We start from the raw sequence: 15,663 nt of genomic DNA, 5'->3' as shown, positions 1-15,663 counted from the left end.
AATATCAGCAAGATAGCAGAAAAATATGTTGTGTTTTATTCAAGTATACCTTCAAAACATAAGAAATTGTTCAAATGAAGCGAAGGAACAATCAAAAAGGAGAAAGAAAAGGAGCTCTGAAACAGGAGAGAAAAAAAATTTATGGCCTCCACACTATGAGTTCTTTGTGCTCACTCACACTACCCCATCTCCACAATTGGCAAGTAGAGGTGGCACTAGTGACTCTGGAAACAGATGAAACATAAGAATAACAACATGTGTTATCCTTCACCAGTGACCCTGTTTCTAACTGATCATTCTTTTTGTTCTAGTTCTGCATGTTGGTCTTTCTGTTCCTTTTTATCTCCTTTTACCTATGATTTTAGACCCTTATGCAATGGACTCCATGTGATGGTATCTCCCATGGTTCTAAAGACTGTGAAGGCCAAAATGAACAGCAAGTTAGTTGATCACTCACTAAGGGCTTTTCCTAGTCATTCCAACATCAATCATTACTGCTGGCTCCTTTACCTCTATGCCCTGAACTCTGGTCTCTTACCTCATCCTACTCCATCTACACTCCATGTAATAGTAATTCCAAAAAGAAGTGAAGTCTGGAACTAAAAGCTGGGGATATATATTTACCAAGCTCTTTACCAGTTACCTCAATGTCTTTTGTAATCCAGATTCCACCTCTCAAAAATTTAGGAGGGAAATCCCAGGGTAGGGGGATGCACATAGAATAAAGCTTTTAAAAAATGATTCAACAGAAAAGACTACTAGTACAATGCGGACAAACTGTAGGTAAAAGTAAAACTAGGATAAAATTCTGAAGTTTTTTGTCTTCCCAAAGCAACTCATTTCATTTTTGGATAGCTCTATTTCTTAGAAGTTATTTTTTATATAAAGACTTTGTCCAGTCTTCTGATTGCATATAGATATTCAAAGTCATGGCTTTTTGTTGATTTTTTTCCCTTAGGTAATTTATCCTCAAGTTCCCAAGCAAATATATTTTTATTGTTCTTTATTAGCTATATTCTCTTCTTGCCGAGAGGCTTTCATTTCTATACTTTAAGCCAAAATCCAGTACAATGCAGGATATAAATGTCATTATGCCCATTTGAAAATATTTTTTCAAGATCACATACTTAAAAAGCAACAGAGTCACTGCTGAACTTAAATCTCTTGAACAGAAAACTAATATATTCAAATGTATGTAATGATTAACTGTCATAATATTTCATTTTGTACACCCTAAAAATGGCAAATTGATTGAATACATACTATCTCTTCTCTCACAGTTCTAATTATGAATTCTATTCCTTTGCCATAAAATAACTTTGAATTTTTTTTTTTTTAATTTGACAGCTCTATATGTTCTCTATGGTCAGTAAAATGGGCCTAGAAGCTACAATAGGTGAGAACATTATGGTATTTTTCTCCTAAGCTTTATTCGTAAGTTTGGAGTGCTGTTCACATGGGGATAAAATTTCAAAATAACAAAATCCAGCAGTTATAAGCAAGGAAACAACTCTCTTTAGTTTGAAGGACACCAAAAATTCATCTCCTAAATTTATTCATTTTCTGAGAGTTGGGACATCTATACTATTAGAATAGATTGCGATAGCTATTGTGATACATAGAACATAGTCCAGGACAGTTATGAATTCGAGTGTCAGATGACCAAGGGAAAATGTGGAGTAGAGATACTTTTTTATTTAAAGGGGAAACTGAATTTTTTCAGAGTCAAAAAGTTAAGCTTAGATTATGAACGGTATTTTTGTTTCTTCCTAGACTGTAGCTCAGTACTATATGAAGGTAAATTTATATCAGTTAGTATAATTAGTGCATCATTTGGCTCCTGCAGTATGGCCAGCCTTATCAGGAGCCTCAGGGTGTGACTTCTTCAAGAATCAGGACTTCTACACTCATTGTTCTTTCGGTTGCTGTCATCAGTTTCTAGTCTACTGTATGCTGTTCATATTCAACATTCTGAGCCAGTTATATAAAAAGAAAGCTATTTTTAACTTTTTGCAGGCAATAATATCAAATTATGCCTCTGTCACTTCTTAAATATTTCTCTGTTCCTAATGGGGAAACTTAATGAATGTTTATGATTTATTATTAAAGAACAGTCATTAAAAGTCTTCTGAAAAGCAAATCATATGATGTTATATCCTTGAGTAACCCTGCTTGACCAATGTTCAAATCTCCAAAAGGCAAAAATGAAGTTACTCAAACACTTGCCTGTGGTAACCATTTTTTCTTCCTTTTACATTACTGTCCTTTAGGTTTTTCTACCACTAAGTTATCATAATAGTGGTTAGAATAATATGCAATAATAGAATATTACATAGAATTTACATTATTTTTTGTTGCTGCTATAGTTTGCTCAATTTCAATAAAACTCCAAACTTATAAAAACCTCCATCTGACAAATAAATATATTTTGGGGTGATGGAGAGGAGTATTCATATTATTAGATTGTTCAGAGATACTACCATTTAAAAATCAGAATGAGGGGGAATGAGAGTTAATTTTTTTTTACAACACAATTTTGGTTAAATGATTTGCCCACAAACACATAAATAAGAAGTATTAAATGTCTGAGTTTGTATTTGAACTCAAGCATTCCTCACTCCAGGACTGGTGCTCTTATAATTTCTACAAAGATAATCCTCCTCTTATTTCGATTATATACATAATATGCAATTCCACTGCAGAGAATGAATACTGTATGTTAGAGATAAAAAATGGTTAATTTATGGAATTATTACAAATTACACATTTCAATTGGGAAAAGGCTTTCCCCTCCTATTTTCTAATTTGTTCTTATTGATTTTTTTTTATCAGTTATGCTTCTTATTAGTGGAGCTCTTGTTAATGGTCCTTATGCATTGATTACTACTGCAGTCTCTGCTGACTTGGTAAGTTTTTCTGTGCATCTCATACAATTGCTAAGTCTCAATTATGTGTAGCATTTGAGAAAATGCTAGTTTTGTGGTTCCCAGAAAAAAAAAAAAAGTAGTTATGAGTAAATTAAATAAGAAACATAGTTGCCTTTTATTTCCTTTTTTACATTATAAAAATTACCTTTAAAATTTATCTTATAAAAATCTTTTCATTTTTCTTCATAAAAATTTTGTAATGTAGAAAAAAGAAAGAAGTTATGATTTATCATTTTCCAAAACAGGAAGATTAGGCTTTATGAAGTGACTTCTTAAAATCAAATGACCCTTTTCTGAATACAAATCTGTACAAAACTAACCTGGTTATCTTTTATGTTATAGGGACAAAATGGCCAGCCTTGAGACTGATATTTACCATCCATGGAATAGGTATTCCACAAGACTAGGCTAGATTCCGTTCCATGATGCCTTATTATAGAGGTATCAAAGTACCCCTGGGAAGGGGTACCTAAATCTTTTTGACATAAAAGACAGTAAAATTGGATATCACATAGATCCACTCATATAATCTCTCAAGCACTACTCTACTTTTCATTGATTATATCCCCATCCATATTCTGAATTCTTAGGCTTCTCTTACAAACCTCATTTCCTTTGTGGAAATCACTAGAAAATCAAAGCCATGTTGATAAAGATGTGTCAATCTATATCTGTCAGGAGATACTCATCACAATCCCAAAGCTTCCTTGGTGACCTATCTCAACTCAAATATATACAAATTGACTCCATATTTCCTCTTCCTAATTCCTCATCTCCACCAAGGGTTAAGTTGCTGAACTGAAATGAGGATATGGATCTAGTCATTGTCTCTATGCTACTAGATAGACAAGGATTACTGCTTCTGCTTTATCCTAGAGCCCATTCTCCATGCCCATATAGCTTAAGATCCATTCACTCACTTTGATCATAGAACAGGCTGTAAGATCCTTCAGTTAGAAATTCTTTTTCTTTCATCCTCATTTATAGTCAACACTTGTTCTATATGACTTAATAAGTGATTCACAGCCCATTGCCCTTTCCCTCCCTATCCTTTCTCTTCTTAGTCTTCATTCACTCAGTAACCTTCTCCATGAGTAGTCATAAATCCACTCAAGGCCCCAGTTCTCATATTGCTATACCAAACAACTACCAATATCTAGAAAACATCTTCCTACTTTTCAAATGAACCATTGCAAACAGTTATACAAATGTTATTATCTTCTTCATATCATTGTATATCTTTACCAAGGTTTGTCATTCCTAACAAGATACCCACAGAGTTGTTTGGAATGCAGGATTGAACTATAGTACTGTGCTATAAGAGGCAAATTTTTTTTTTTTTTAACGAAAATATCTCATTTATTTTTTAAAATATTTAAATGTTCCAAAAAGTATTATGCAAAGTCTATATTCTATTTTGAATATCTGTGAAGGTAATGGACTACAGGTCTGATGGGAGATTTCATGCTGAAAGTATATTTGTCTTAGTCTTTGTTTCATTACTAGAAGTCTACAAGAATAACTTGCTTTTATTTTCCATTGGGTTGGACATCTTTGACTCATGCCCAAGAGCCTAAAATTGACACATTTATCCCTCTCACAACCCATGACAAATTACCTCACCATTTTGTCAGCCAGTGATAACTTCATCCTTTGCATAATTCATTCTGTCACCCAGCAACTAGCTATTTCAATTCTTCCTTCGTTATACTTAATATGCCTAACCTTGACTCTAAAGAAAGTAGAAGAGGAAGGAAAGAAAAGGAGAAAATATAGGATACAGGAAAAGAAGACAGAGAGATTCAAGGAAATAAAAAACAAGAAAGGAAAGATGAGAGGTAGGGAGAAAGAATGTTAGTACAAAATCATAAGAAAAAAAGACCATAGTAAGACCAAAATTGGAAGGAGATAAGTTTAAAAAAAAAAACCTAGTAAAAGGAATGCTAAGAGAGAAAAGCAACCATAGGAAGAAACAAAATAGAAAAATAAGAATAAAAGGACCCATTTGCAAGGAGTAGAACTGATCAATACAAGAATGATAATCTAAAACAATTCAAGATCCAAATTAGAAAAAGGAATAAAATTTTATTGGGTTTAGTGAAGCCATTTAAGAATAAGAAGGAAATTGCCCAAAAAGAATAGCTTCCGGAAAAAAAGGGTCCACTTTTGATCAGCTGGTTGAACATTGTGATTTTTTTTTTTTACCCTGAAAAAGTTAATTCTCTGCTACAGACTGGATTAGTAAGGAGTCCTAAGAATTCATTTAATCTTGCTTTTCTTCTAAGAGATCTATAAACTTTGAAATTCTGGGTTTCTCAAGTAGTTAACATTTTCATAGATTATCATTTAATATTTCCTGATATTGGAAACTGAACAAACTCTAGATTTCATAGCAATGTCTTTGATTAATTGATTAATCAAAAGACAACACCTTTCTTAGCAATTTTCAACAAGTTTTTTTACAGTCTGCAAACATATTACATATGTCACTAGTAAAAGATGATATCATTTTAATAGATAGGAAATCTTAATGAAATTTGATGATTTCAGCATATGGCAACCCCAGCTATGAAAAGTTCCATAATTGTCCCATATTTGGGACTCTACTTTTTTTTCCTCAAAACTCATTTTATTTTCTCCTCACAATGAGAGAACTTAAGAGTTCCATTTAGAAGAACAAATTGCTTGATATTTTCAATAACCTAGATTGACTCAAAGCTTAAGTTTTTCCTTTTCTGTCAAATGTATATTAAAATTATCAAAAATATTTATATGCAGTATTATCTTTTGTAAAGTTATTTACATGTATAGTTTGATTTTTTTCCCCCTCCTGAGGCTGGGGTTAAGTGACTTGCCCAGGGTCACATAGCTAGGAAGTATTAAGTGTCTGAGATCAAATTTGAACTCGGGTCCTCCTTAATTCAGGGCTGGTAACCTATCCACTGTGCCACCTAGCTGTCCCCATATATTTTGACTTAATGAACATTTATTAAGCATCTGCTGGGTCTAAGATATTGTGCTAGGGATAAAATAGAGACGTTAGTTTTGATATGAGAGTTTTGATATAAGATAGTGAGGACAGAACATAAACATAAACAACTCTAATCCAAAGGTTAGTGTGATAACATCTAAGTGGAGGTCTAGGCAAAGTGCCTTGAGTACTTTGATGCAGAAGCAAGTTTTGAGAATATTGGTTTGTTTCTCACTTCACACTTTGTGGTGACTTATAATGATAAATTATTTCTCCCCCTGTATTATAGGGTACCCATAAAAGTTTGAAGGGGAATTCCAAAGCCCTTTCCACTGTGACGGCTATCATTGATGGAACTGGCTCTGTAGGTAAGTTGTCTTTTTAGAGTTGCAAAGTTAGGTATCTAATAGTGGGTCTGTGGCTATCTGTCTTATATGATAATTCACAGATAATAAAAGCTAAGTAAAGTTTGAAAAAGGATGATCTGATGAAAAATAATACTGAAAAACAATATATGGTCCTTTCATACACAAATATTCCCAACTGTTATTATTTTTGCTTGCTAGGTTCTAGTTTAGGCCCTATTTATTTTTCAGAGGTTGTGGAATTTTTTGCAAGAAAAGAGGATGAGAGGAGAAATGGAGGGAAAAGAAAAAGGAGGGTCTTCAGTTCCATTTGGAATTTCATGTTTTTAAAAGTGAATTAAGCAAATATATGTGTTATTCAATTTGTAGTTGTTTTAAATCTTTATAATTGAACCTTCTCTAAACCCAATTCCATTTGTGACCAGTGCAGATATAGAAAAAACATTGTCTTTCTAGAAAGTTATTAGACTAAAAAATTGTTTGGCCCTTTTTATATACTGCTCAATAAAACATCTCTATTTCAAAGAATTAGTGTTCATGTATTATTTTTGAAGATAAATATTCCTATAAATGTTTTAGATTTTAAAACTATTATGAAGATCTTTTGGAAAAAAGGTCTTTCCTGTTGGAAATTCATCTAAACTAAAATGGTACTTATTTGTCAATGCAAAATAATAATTCATCAAGTCAAAATACATAAATCCTAATTAAAATGGGTTAAATTAGAATACTTGACAATAAGTAAGAACCTTAATATTTCTGTGGGGGGAAAAGATAATGTAGACATCTGACTACAAAGTTATGAAACATATATGAAAAAATAGAGAAAATTGATAGGATAACTTCACATTCATGGTATAATAGAAAGAGCATGAATGTTAAAATCAGGAGACTGAATTTCAAGTCTTAGAAACAAAAGTTATAAGCTAATGAGTTAGTCACAACTCCTAAGACTCATTTCCTCCAGTTGTAAAATGGGTATAATAATGCAAAAGCTAAATGTATGTTGTTTTGATTTTATGAAAACAATAGCATTGTATATGAGAACAATTAAAATAATAAAAAGTAAAAATCTTTAAAAGTACAAGATAATACTATGTAATTTCTATTGGTAGAAATCTATGAAATACAATCTATGCTATTTTGTGGTATTTATTATTTTCTCATTGCTCCAAAATAGGTGAGTGTTTTTCTTTCTTTCTTTTTTTAATAGTTTTTATTTACCAGATATATGCATGGGTAATTTTACAACATTGACAATTGCCAAACCTTTTGCTCTAATTTTTCCCCTCCTTCCCCACCACAGATGGCAGATTGACCAATACATGTTAAATATGTTAAAGTATAAATTAAATACAATATATGTATACATGTCCTAACAGTTGTTTTGCTTTACAAAAAGAATTAGACCTTGAAATAGTGTACAATTAGCCTGCGAAGGAAATTCAAAATGCAGGCGGACAAAAATAGAGGGATTGGGAATTCTATGTAATGGTTCATAGTCATCTCCCAGAGTTCTTTTGCTGGGTGTAGCTGGTTCAGTTCATTATTGCTCTATTAGAACTGATTTGGTTCATCTCATTGTTGAAAATGGCCACATCCATCAGAATTGATCATCATATAGTATTGTTGTTGAAGTATACAACAATCTCCTGGTCCTACTCATTTCACTCAGCATCAGTTTCATGTAAGTCTCTCTAGGCCATTCTGAAATTATCCTGTTGGTCATTTCTTACAGAATAATAATATTCATATACCACAATTTATTCAGCCAAGTATCTGCTTTTCTCTGCAATGTGTTCATTTTATGAATTGACCACATTATCCTCATTCATCATATATTATCTATATTCATTTCTCCAGTATGATCATCATCTACCATCCTAAATAGCACTGTAGCAATCTACATAGGAAAAAATATGAATTATTGATTTTTTGGATGTTACAAATGATTTTTATCCTATCTAGAAATAGGCAATAAATTTTATTTTCTATGTTCAGAAGGTGATAGCAGATATTAATATAGAAAACACAATATAACAGTTTTTCAAATATCATGAAACAATTTACTTGAATGCTGTTGGCAAAGAAATAATGAACTGATTGTTGATATAAACATTGCTTCTCAAATTTCAGTAATGATAGAAAATGCCTCTGATTATATAAAGAGATTTTGGTGATTTTCCTACTCTGTTTAAAGAAGAAAATAATATTCCTAAAATTCCTCAAGGGTATTGGGGGGAAGGGGTCAATGGAGAAGTTCTTAGGACAAATCACTAAGTCTTAGTGAAATTTAACTTCTCTATTTATACATTTGGCTTTGTAGCTTATTTTGATAATATCAATATAAATAAGAATTTGGTTAGCTAAGAATATGTTTATCTTCATTTATTAGCATTCTCCTAGTTCCCTAAATTCATATTCATATTTCAAAGGCCAGCTGGTTTACACAGCAAACAAAAAACACAATTCTTAACCAAGTAGAATATAAAATTAGATGGCAAAAGTGCATGGAACCCACTTGAAGCAGGAATCCTTGGAGGGTCTTATGTTGACTTAATGCAGTATCTAAAGGAAATGAGGCATAAATTGTCATCGATAATCTAATATAGCCAATTTTCATTATCATAGATCCAATGCCTTTATTTTACAGGGGAAGAAACTAGATGCAAAATCATTAAGTGCCCTTCCCAAAATCAGAAATGGAATTGAAACCAAAGTCCTCTGTCTATACATCCAGGATTCTTTTCACAACAAGAAACTCTTTTTCTCTTTATATTCTTCTTATAGTTATGAAACAATCCTGAAACTAAAAGTATAAAAATTAATTTCACAGGAAACCTATATTGACCTCTTCACTCCAATGTATTAAATAACTATTCTTTAGTTGGGTCATTTGTATTTAGAAGTAGTAACCAATAGACCCCCCCCCAAAAAAAAAAAAAAAAAAAAAAAAAGGAAAAAAATTTAAATTTAAATGTACTGGAACAAGTCCATTCAGAATAATCCATTGTTTATTATGTATTATAAAATGTATTAGTCATGTTTTGTTTAGATTGAAACCAGCTCTTTCTCTGATCACAAATTAGAATTTAATGTCTTCTCAGTGAATCATAAAAATACCAGATGGTTTCCTGATATTGAGAAATATCAGTCTAGTGCAGTTTTAAGTACCATTTCTGCTTCCTGCTATTACAGAATTTGTAATTTCTATACTATGACTGAGTAAGAACATTTATATTAAACTTTAAAAGTAACTATCTTTAAAAACTCATTTTTTTCCATGTTCTTGACTTTCAGGTGCTGCCTTAGGTCCTCTCTTAGCTGGGCTTATCTCTCCTTCTGGCTGGAACAATGTGTTTTACATGTTGATGGTAGCAGATGCTACTGCCTTATTGGTAAGTTCTCTCTGTGTTTTTTATGATGCTTAGAATTTTATTAGCTTCTATATAGCTTAGTACTGTAGTTAAAGTCTCAAGCAGACTCTCAATTTAATTAAATTTAATTTAAACAAGCTCCCAAATTATGACAAGATAGCAATCTGAATCAATAGAGATTATCTTCTCACCAACAACATTATATAAGATGTCCCCAAAGACCTATTTTTAAGCCTCAATAGCTTAAACTTACATAAGACTTCAGGGAACATCGTGTGTACAGCTCGTTGAGTGAAGGAACTATGGAAGGCGCTGTGCAAAGGACTAGAATAAAGGTTAAAGTTCCATAAAACAATTCTTGATTTCATGAAACTTTAAAAACTCAATGACTATGAAAACACTCAGGAATATGAAGCAAGCATTAAAGTTTCCAAACTCCTCTAAAAAGTCCAAGATGAAAAGGTCAGTCACGATAGGGATTGGGTCTGGGGAATCTGGGAGTTTCACAAAGGGATCATAAGGGATGGATTAAGATATAGAAAGTGAAATAACAGTGGGGAGAACATTCCAGGTTTAAGGAATGGTGTGAATAGAAGCAAAAGCCAGGAAAGTATTTTAGGGAATAAAATAGCGCAGTAGAAAACTACTGAATATATTGAGTAATATAAGAAATAAGGCTCAAAAAACCAGGGTATTGCCAGATGATAGAAAACGAAACAAAAGCAGTTGCATTTTACTATTTACTTAGGCAATAAGGAGTTATTGAAGGTTTTTAACAGATAATGTGGCATGATCAAAACATATCTAAGAAAAATGCCTGTTTAAATAATTAAGACCTTAGAACTAGACATCTCCTCATGCATATTCTGAATGCCTTTTGTGATTGATAATTTTTTTTCCTGGATTAATAATCTTATTATTTGGGGACAGTTCTTACTGCGCCTCATTCAGAAGGAACTCTGCTGTACAGGATCTATCCCTGGAGAACAGCTTCAGTAAGTCCGGAACCCATTATCTTTTTCATTAATATAAGTAAGAAGATAATTCAAAATAGTTTACTAGCATATGTTTCTTATATACATCACCTTCCTCTTTTTAAGAAGGAAAGAGAAACTCTCCCCAGAAGTTCCTTTATCATTTATTACTCTTTTTTAAATTAAATATCCATACTAAACTTATTGATCTCTCCTTAAATTATGAAGCAAGAATGCCAGATGAAAATCTTGTTCATTCTCTTTAGGCTGATATAGTTTGATTAAAAATGATGACTCTCAAAACCTGACTTCCTCATTTCCTATTTCTTTTCTCTCTGACTTCTATAGTGCTTAGGAATTTGGGGAAATTACATTCAAAAAGCATTTATTTTAGGAAGGAGTCTTAAAAAACAGGTGTATATATATATGCATGCATATATATATATATATAAAATATTGAAAACATACTTGATATATTTATAATTTAAAATGAATAAGTAAATAACAAATTTTCTATCAAGTAATTACTATAGGCCAAATATTAGGCTAAGCATTCGAGATACAAATGCAAAAATACTTTTATGAAGCTTACATTCTAATGGGAGAGATAAGGCAATAGTAACCCAGAAAAGGAATTATTGTCTAGAAGTTTACAAAGATGATGAGTGTTCTATTGAGTTGTGCATTAATATATCTATTAGTCAACTGCCTAATGTTTAATACTTTCTCATATTTTCACTTTCTTGCAGGTTTAAAGAACACTAGCCATTTCAGACACATTTGGGAAGAATCTATACTCATCATCCAAAAATAATTGTTCAAGATGCAGTAAAATGTAAACAATTCCATGTTAAAAAACTTAGTTTCTCCCCATGCATTTTGCACACATATCTAAAAGAGATATAAAAGCAAATGTTACAGCCTTTTTTTTTTTTTAAAGATATATAGAATCTCGGGATTATATTTCTCAAAGATGTGAGAGCTGCTGAAAACTTCAAACTAGCTACTTTAGTTAAGGGCACAAGGGAAAGATACTAAGTGCCTGGCAGATTCATTTTCATTTGATTATTTGAACATAACTTGAGAGTAGAATATAGAACTGATCTGGCACTTAAATGAAGAATGAGTCACTCTCAGGTTTCTTAGTAATGGAATATAATAACAATTTGAACACTATACTGGGAAGAATTTCAACAAGTATCATTTATTCTTTAACAAGAAATGATGTCATTTTCAAAAAAATTAATATGTTATATTAAATGTTATAGCCACAAATTGACAAAGTTGTCATTGATATAAAACAAATAGTTTAACTCAGATTTGAAAAAGAAATTGATTCTCTGAGCTTCAATCAAAACTGAACTTATAGTATGTTAATCCCAATAAAGTATTTTCCCAGTTTTTCTCTATATGTTGTCCTATATCCAAGTGATGTGATAAATTAGTGTAGTACAACAAAGCAGCCTGAATCAGTTAGCTGAGATAAAGTGAAAAGGGCTATCTAAATCATATCAGAGAATACCAGTCAAGCAATACTGATGTTTCTAAAAGGTTTATATTTGTTTGAAATACTCTGGAATGTTGTTAAAGGCCCTGTAAAATGTTTATATGTAAGTTGAAGCTGCTAGTCAATACTTAGAGCCAAATTATATGTTAGGATGAACAAAATGAAAAAGGAAAATCCATAGGTTTGTTATTTAAGAAGGTCAGTTGATTCACATGCATATTATGGATACAGTTTCTTTATAATTACATCAATAATTTTTCCTTTTCATTCCAATAGAGATTGTTTTTAGTTGTACAGCAACACAACAAATTTTTAAAATGTGAATTGTGTTATATTCAGGTTAAATAAAATTAAATGGCATTTTGTTATTTATTAAAACAAACAGGAGTTTGTTTTGTGAGTTTTTATTAATACATGGTTGGTTTTGCAAAATATCCACCCGATCCCTTTTAAAATAAAATGTTTTTAAAAAACAAACTAATATATTGGGAAATTGTGATCATTGTGTCTTACAATTTTCGGTTCCACTGAATTTAAATCAGGGTGGGTGGGGGGGAGGGGAGAAGGAGGAGCTTGGTATACTCTTTAAAATAAAGTTGCAGATGGTTTCCAATTAAAATAGTGTATATCCTTTGGCATGGATAGGATCCTAATTTTTTTAAATAAAAACAAATTAGTGTAGGCTACAACAAATAGCTGCCTTTTAAACTGTTTGGATTTTAGAAAGCTATGCAATTTAAATTTAAGTAAAACATCAACATGTACCAGACTTGTAACAAAGAATGTGAGATATGGAGCATGTTTAGCAATAACAATGAGCTCCCAATGATCTTGAATAAAGACAAAAGGATCTTAATGATAAAAGAATCTTGGACTGTGTCCCACCTATAACATGTCCAAATATATTACAAAAAAATCCTAAGTGTAAGAATATATACATACATAGCCTCATTTGCTAGGTATGATAAATTACTAGGTTTGCTGCTAGAAAGCTTTCCAGCACTAGGGACAAAATGGAAAGAATCACCATCTTCAGCAACCTCATGGTCAAAAAGATTGGGTGGCAAACTGCAGCAGTAGTATTTTAATCTAAGTTGGCAAAAAGTCTCAATAACTTCAATGACAGACCCTCAAGCTTACGCTTTTATGTCTAGGGTTCATTTTTCCTTAATGTGTTTTTTCACAAGAGTTTGTATTGATAACATATATTTTACTCTCAGGATCTTCTTTCCCCATTCTCATTTCACTTCCCATTTAAGGATAGATTCAACTATCCTAGATCTTTTTAAGGGCAAACCCTCTTCCTATATTTGTGCACCTTCTGCTAATTATAATTTGGTGGCCACTAATTTGGGTTTTCTTTTATGCAATTAGAATAAGGGATTGGAAAATGATTTGGAATGGCTGGGGCTATAGCTGGTGGCAACAAAATAAATTGTCCCCTTCCACCCTCCCTGTTAACTTAGCTCCTCTCTGGAGAAAAAGAGTATGTACCAGAAAGTAATTATCTGAATATTTAACAGAAGGCTGTTTCCCTGACAAGAATGGGGGGAAGGAAAAAATAAAAATGTCAGATTATTATTTTGTGTGTGTGTGTGTTTTTGTGATTCACCAGCCCACTCTACCATTAGCTGTTTCCACTGTTGCTACTTACAACTCTCAACTGAAATTGTCTCCAATAGCAACCTACACAGCTTGGAAAAGAGGTGTGACAAATCACCTAGGGAGCCAGGCCAAACATTGTGATTTCATACTTGGCCAAGATGGACTATCCATGTCATTCTTCCCAAAATCCAAATCCTGTGTATTCAAAGTAAAAGTTTTATCTAGTGTCCAGATCCTTCTTGGCAACTTTCTAAATCTGACAAACTAGGGTTCATCAATGATTTCCAAAAATAATGTCACTTATTTTAAAATATTAGGCAAAAAATAAACTCTTAATGATAAACTAAGAAAAAGGGCTAGAACTCTGCCAGTTTATGACTACAGTCATGAATTCTGGTAAGTTATACTTAACTGAATCAGTGCTTTATCATAGATGAAAAATGATTTTGCACCTCAGAATACTCCTTCTAGGGCTAAGTAATGTTATGTTAAATGTTAGCTGGAAAATTGTTTTGTACCTAAACTACCAAGGGATTAGTATTCTTTCTTGGTTTCAGTAAAGTATTTAAATTATTATGTGTACTTTTCAAAAAATATCAATAATTATGGATCAGTTTAGTTTCTTTTGTAACCTTACATATTTTATTTTATATACTTAAACTTATATATAAACTTATAAACTTAAATATATTGGCTTCAACAGATTGTCAAAGGGGTCCTTGACCTAAAAGTTAAGTATTCCTGGAGTTTTTTGATTGGCCATCCAAACAAGATGACCAAAATTTGTAGAACTTTATGGAAGAACTTGATCAGTTGAATCCTGTGGCAAAACAGTCAAGCAATAGAAGATCACTGGCTCAAGACTGGACACTGTAGTGGGTGTTAGGACTAATTTGTTTTTTTCCCCTACAACTAATTTTAAATTGTCACCACATATGCAAGTCTTCATGTCCAAAGGAAATATAATTTTTCCCCATTTTTTTATTATAGCTTTTTATTTACAAAATATATGCATGGGTAATTTTACAGCACTGACAATTGTCAAGCCTTTTGTTCCAATTTTCCCCCTACTTTCTCCCACCCCCCTCCCCCAGATGGCAGGTTGACCAATACATGTTACATATGTTAAAGTATAAATTAAATACAATATATGTATACATGTCCAAACAATTATTTTGCTATACAAATAGAATTGGACTTTGAAATAGTGTACAATTAGCCTGTGAAGGAAATAAAAAATGCAGGTGGACAAAAATAGAGGGATTGGGAATTCTATGTAGTGGTTCATAGTCATCTCCCAGAGTTCTTTTGCAGGGTGTAACTGTTTCATTTCATCACTGCTCTATTGGAACTGATTTGGTTCATCTCATTTTTGAAGATGGCCACGTCCATCAGAATTGATCATCATATATTATTGTTGTTGAAGTATATAATGATCTCCTGGTCTTGCTCATTTCACTCAGCATCAGTTCATGTAAGTCTCTCCAGGCCTTTCTGAAATCATCCTGTTGGTCATTTCTTACAGAACAATAATATTCCATGATATTCATATACCACAATTTATTCAGCCATTCTCCAATTGATGGGCACTCAGTTTTCAGTTTCTAGCCACTACAAAGAGGGCTGCCACAAACATTCTTGCACATACAAGTCCCTTTCCCTTCTTTAAGATCTCTTTGGGATATAAGCCCAATAGTAACACTGCTGGGTCAAAAGGTATGCAGTTTGATAACTTTTTGAGCTTAGTTCCAAATCGCTCTTCAGAATGACTGGATGTATTCACAATTCCGCCAACAATGTATCAGTGTCCCTGTTTTCCCACATCCCCTCCAACATTGCACATTATCTTTCCTTGTCTTTTTAGTCAATCTGACAGGTGTGTAGTAGTATCTCAGAGTTTCTTAATTTGCATTTCTCTGATTAATAATGATTTGGAG

At 32.3% G+C, this 15,663-nt stretch overlaps 1 protein-coding gene across 1 annotated transcript in view; it reads left to right on the top strand.

Moving 5' to 3' along the window:
- The window catches only part of SLC37A1 (solute carrier family 37 member 1), a 132,783-nt gene extending 120,181 nt beyond the window's left edge, over positions 1–12,602 (top strand). Inside the window, exons 15-20 of the mRNA XM_074300567.1 lie at positions 1,348–1,396; positions 2,833–2,906; positions 6,188–6,266; positions 9,564–9,661; positions 10,571–10,635; positions 11,364–12,602. Of these exons, the coding sequence (XP_074156668.1) occupies positions 1,348–1,396; positions 2,833–2,906; positions 6,188–6,266; positions 9,564–9,661; positions 10,571–10,635; positions 11,364–11,379 (381 nt within the window). The 3' untranslated portion in view covers positions 11,380–12,602. The remainder of the gene's footprint in view (positions 1–1,347; positions 1,397–2,832; positions 2,907–6,187; positions 6,267–9,563; positions 9,662–10,570; positions 10,636–11,363) is intronic.
- Positions 12,603–15,663: the final 3,061 nt, after the last annotated feature.

This window comes from Sminthopsis crassicaudata, chromosome 3 (assembly GCF_048593235.1).
Source record: "Sminthopsis crassicaudata isolate SCR6 chromosome 3, ASM4859323v1, whole genome shotgun sequence".
NCBI classification, from domain to species: Eukaryota; Metazoa; Chordata; class Mammalia; order Dasyuromorphia; family Dasyuridae; genus Sminthopsis; species Sminthopsis crassicaudata.
Note: the sequence above shows the minus strand (reverse complement) of the source record. Positions and strands in the feature narration are given on the sequence as shown.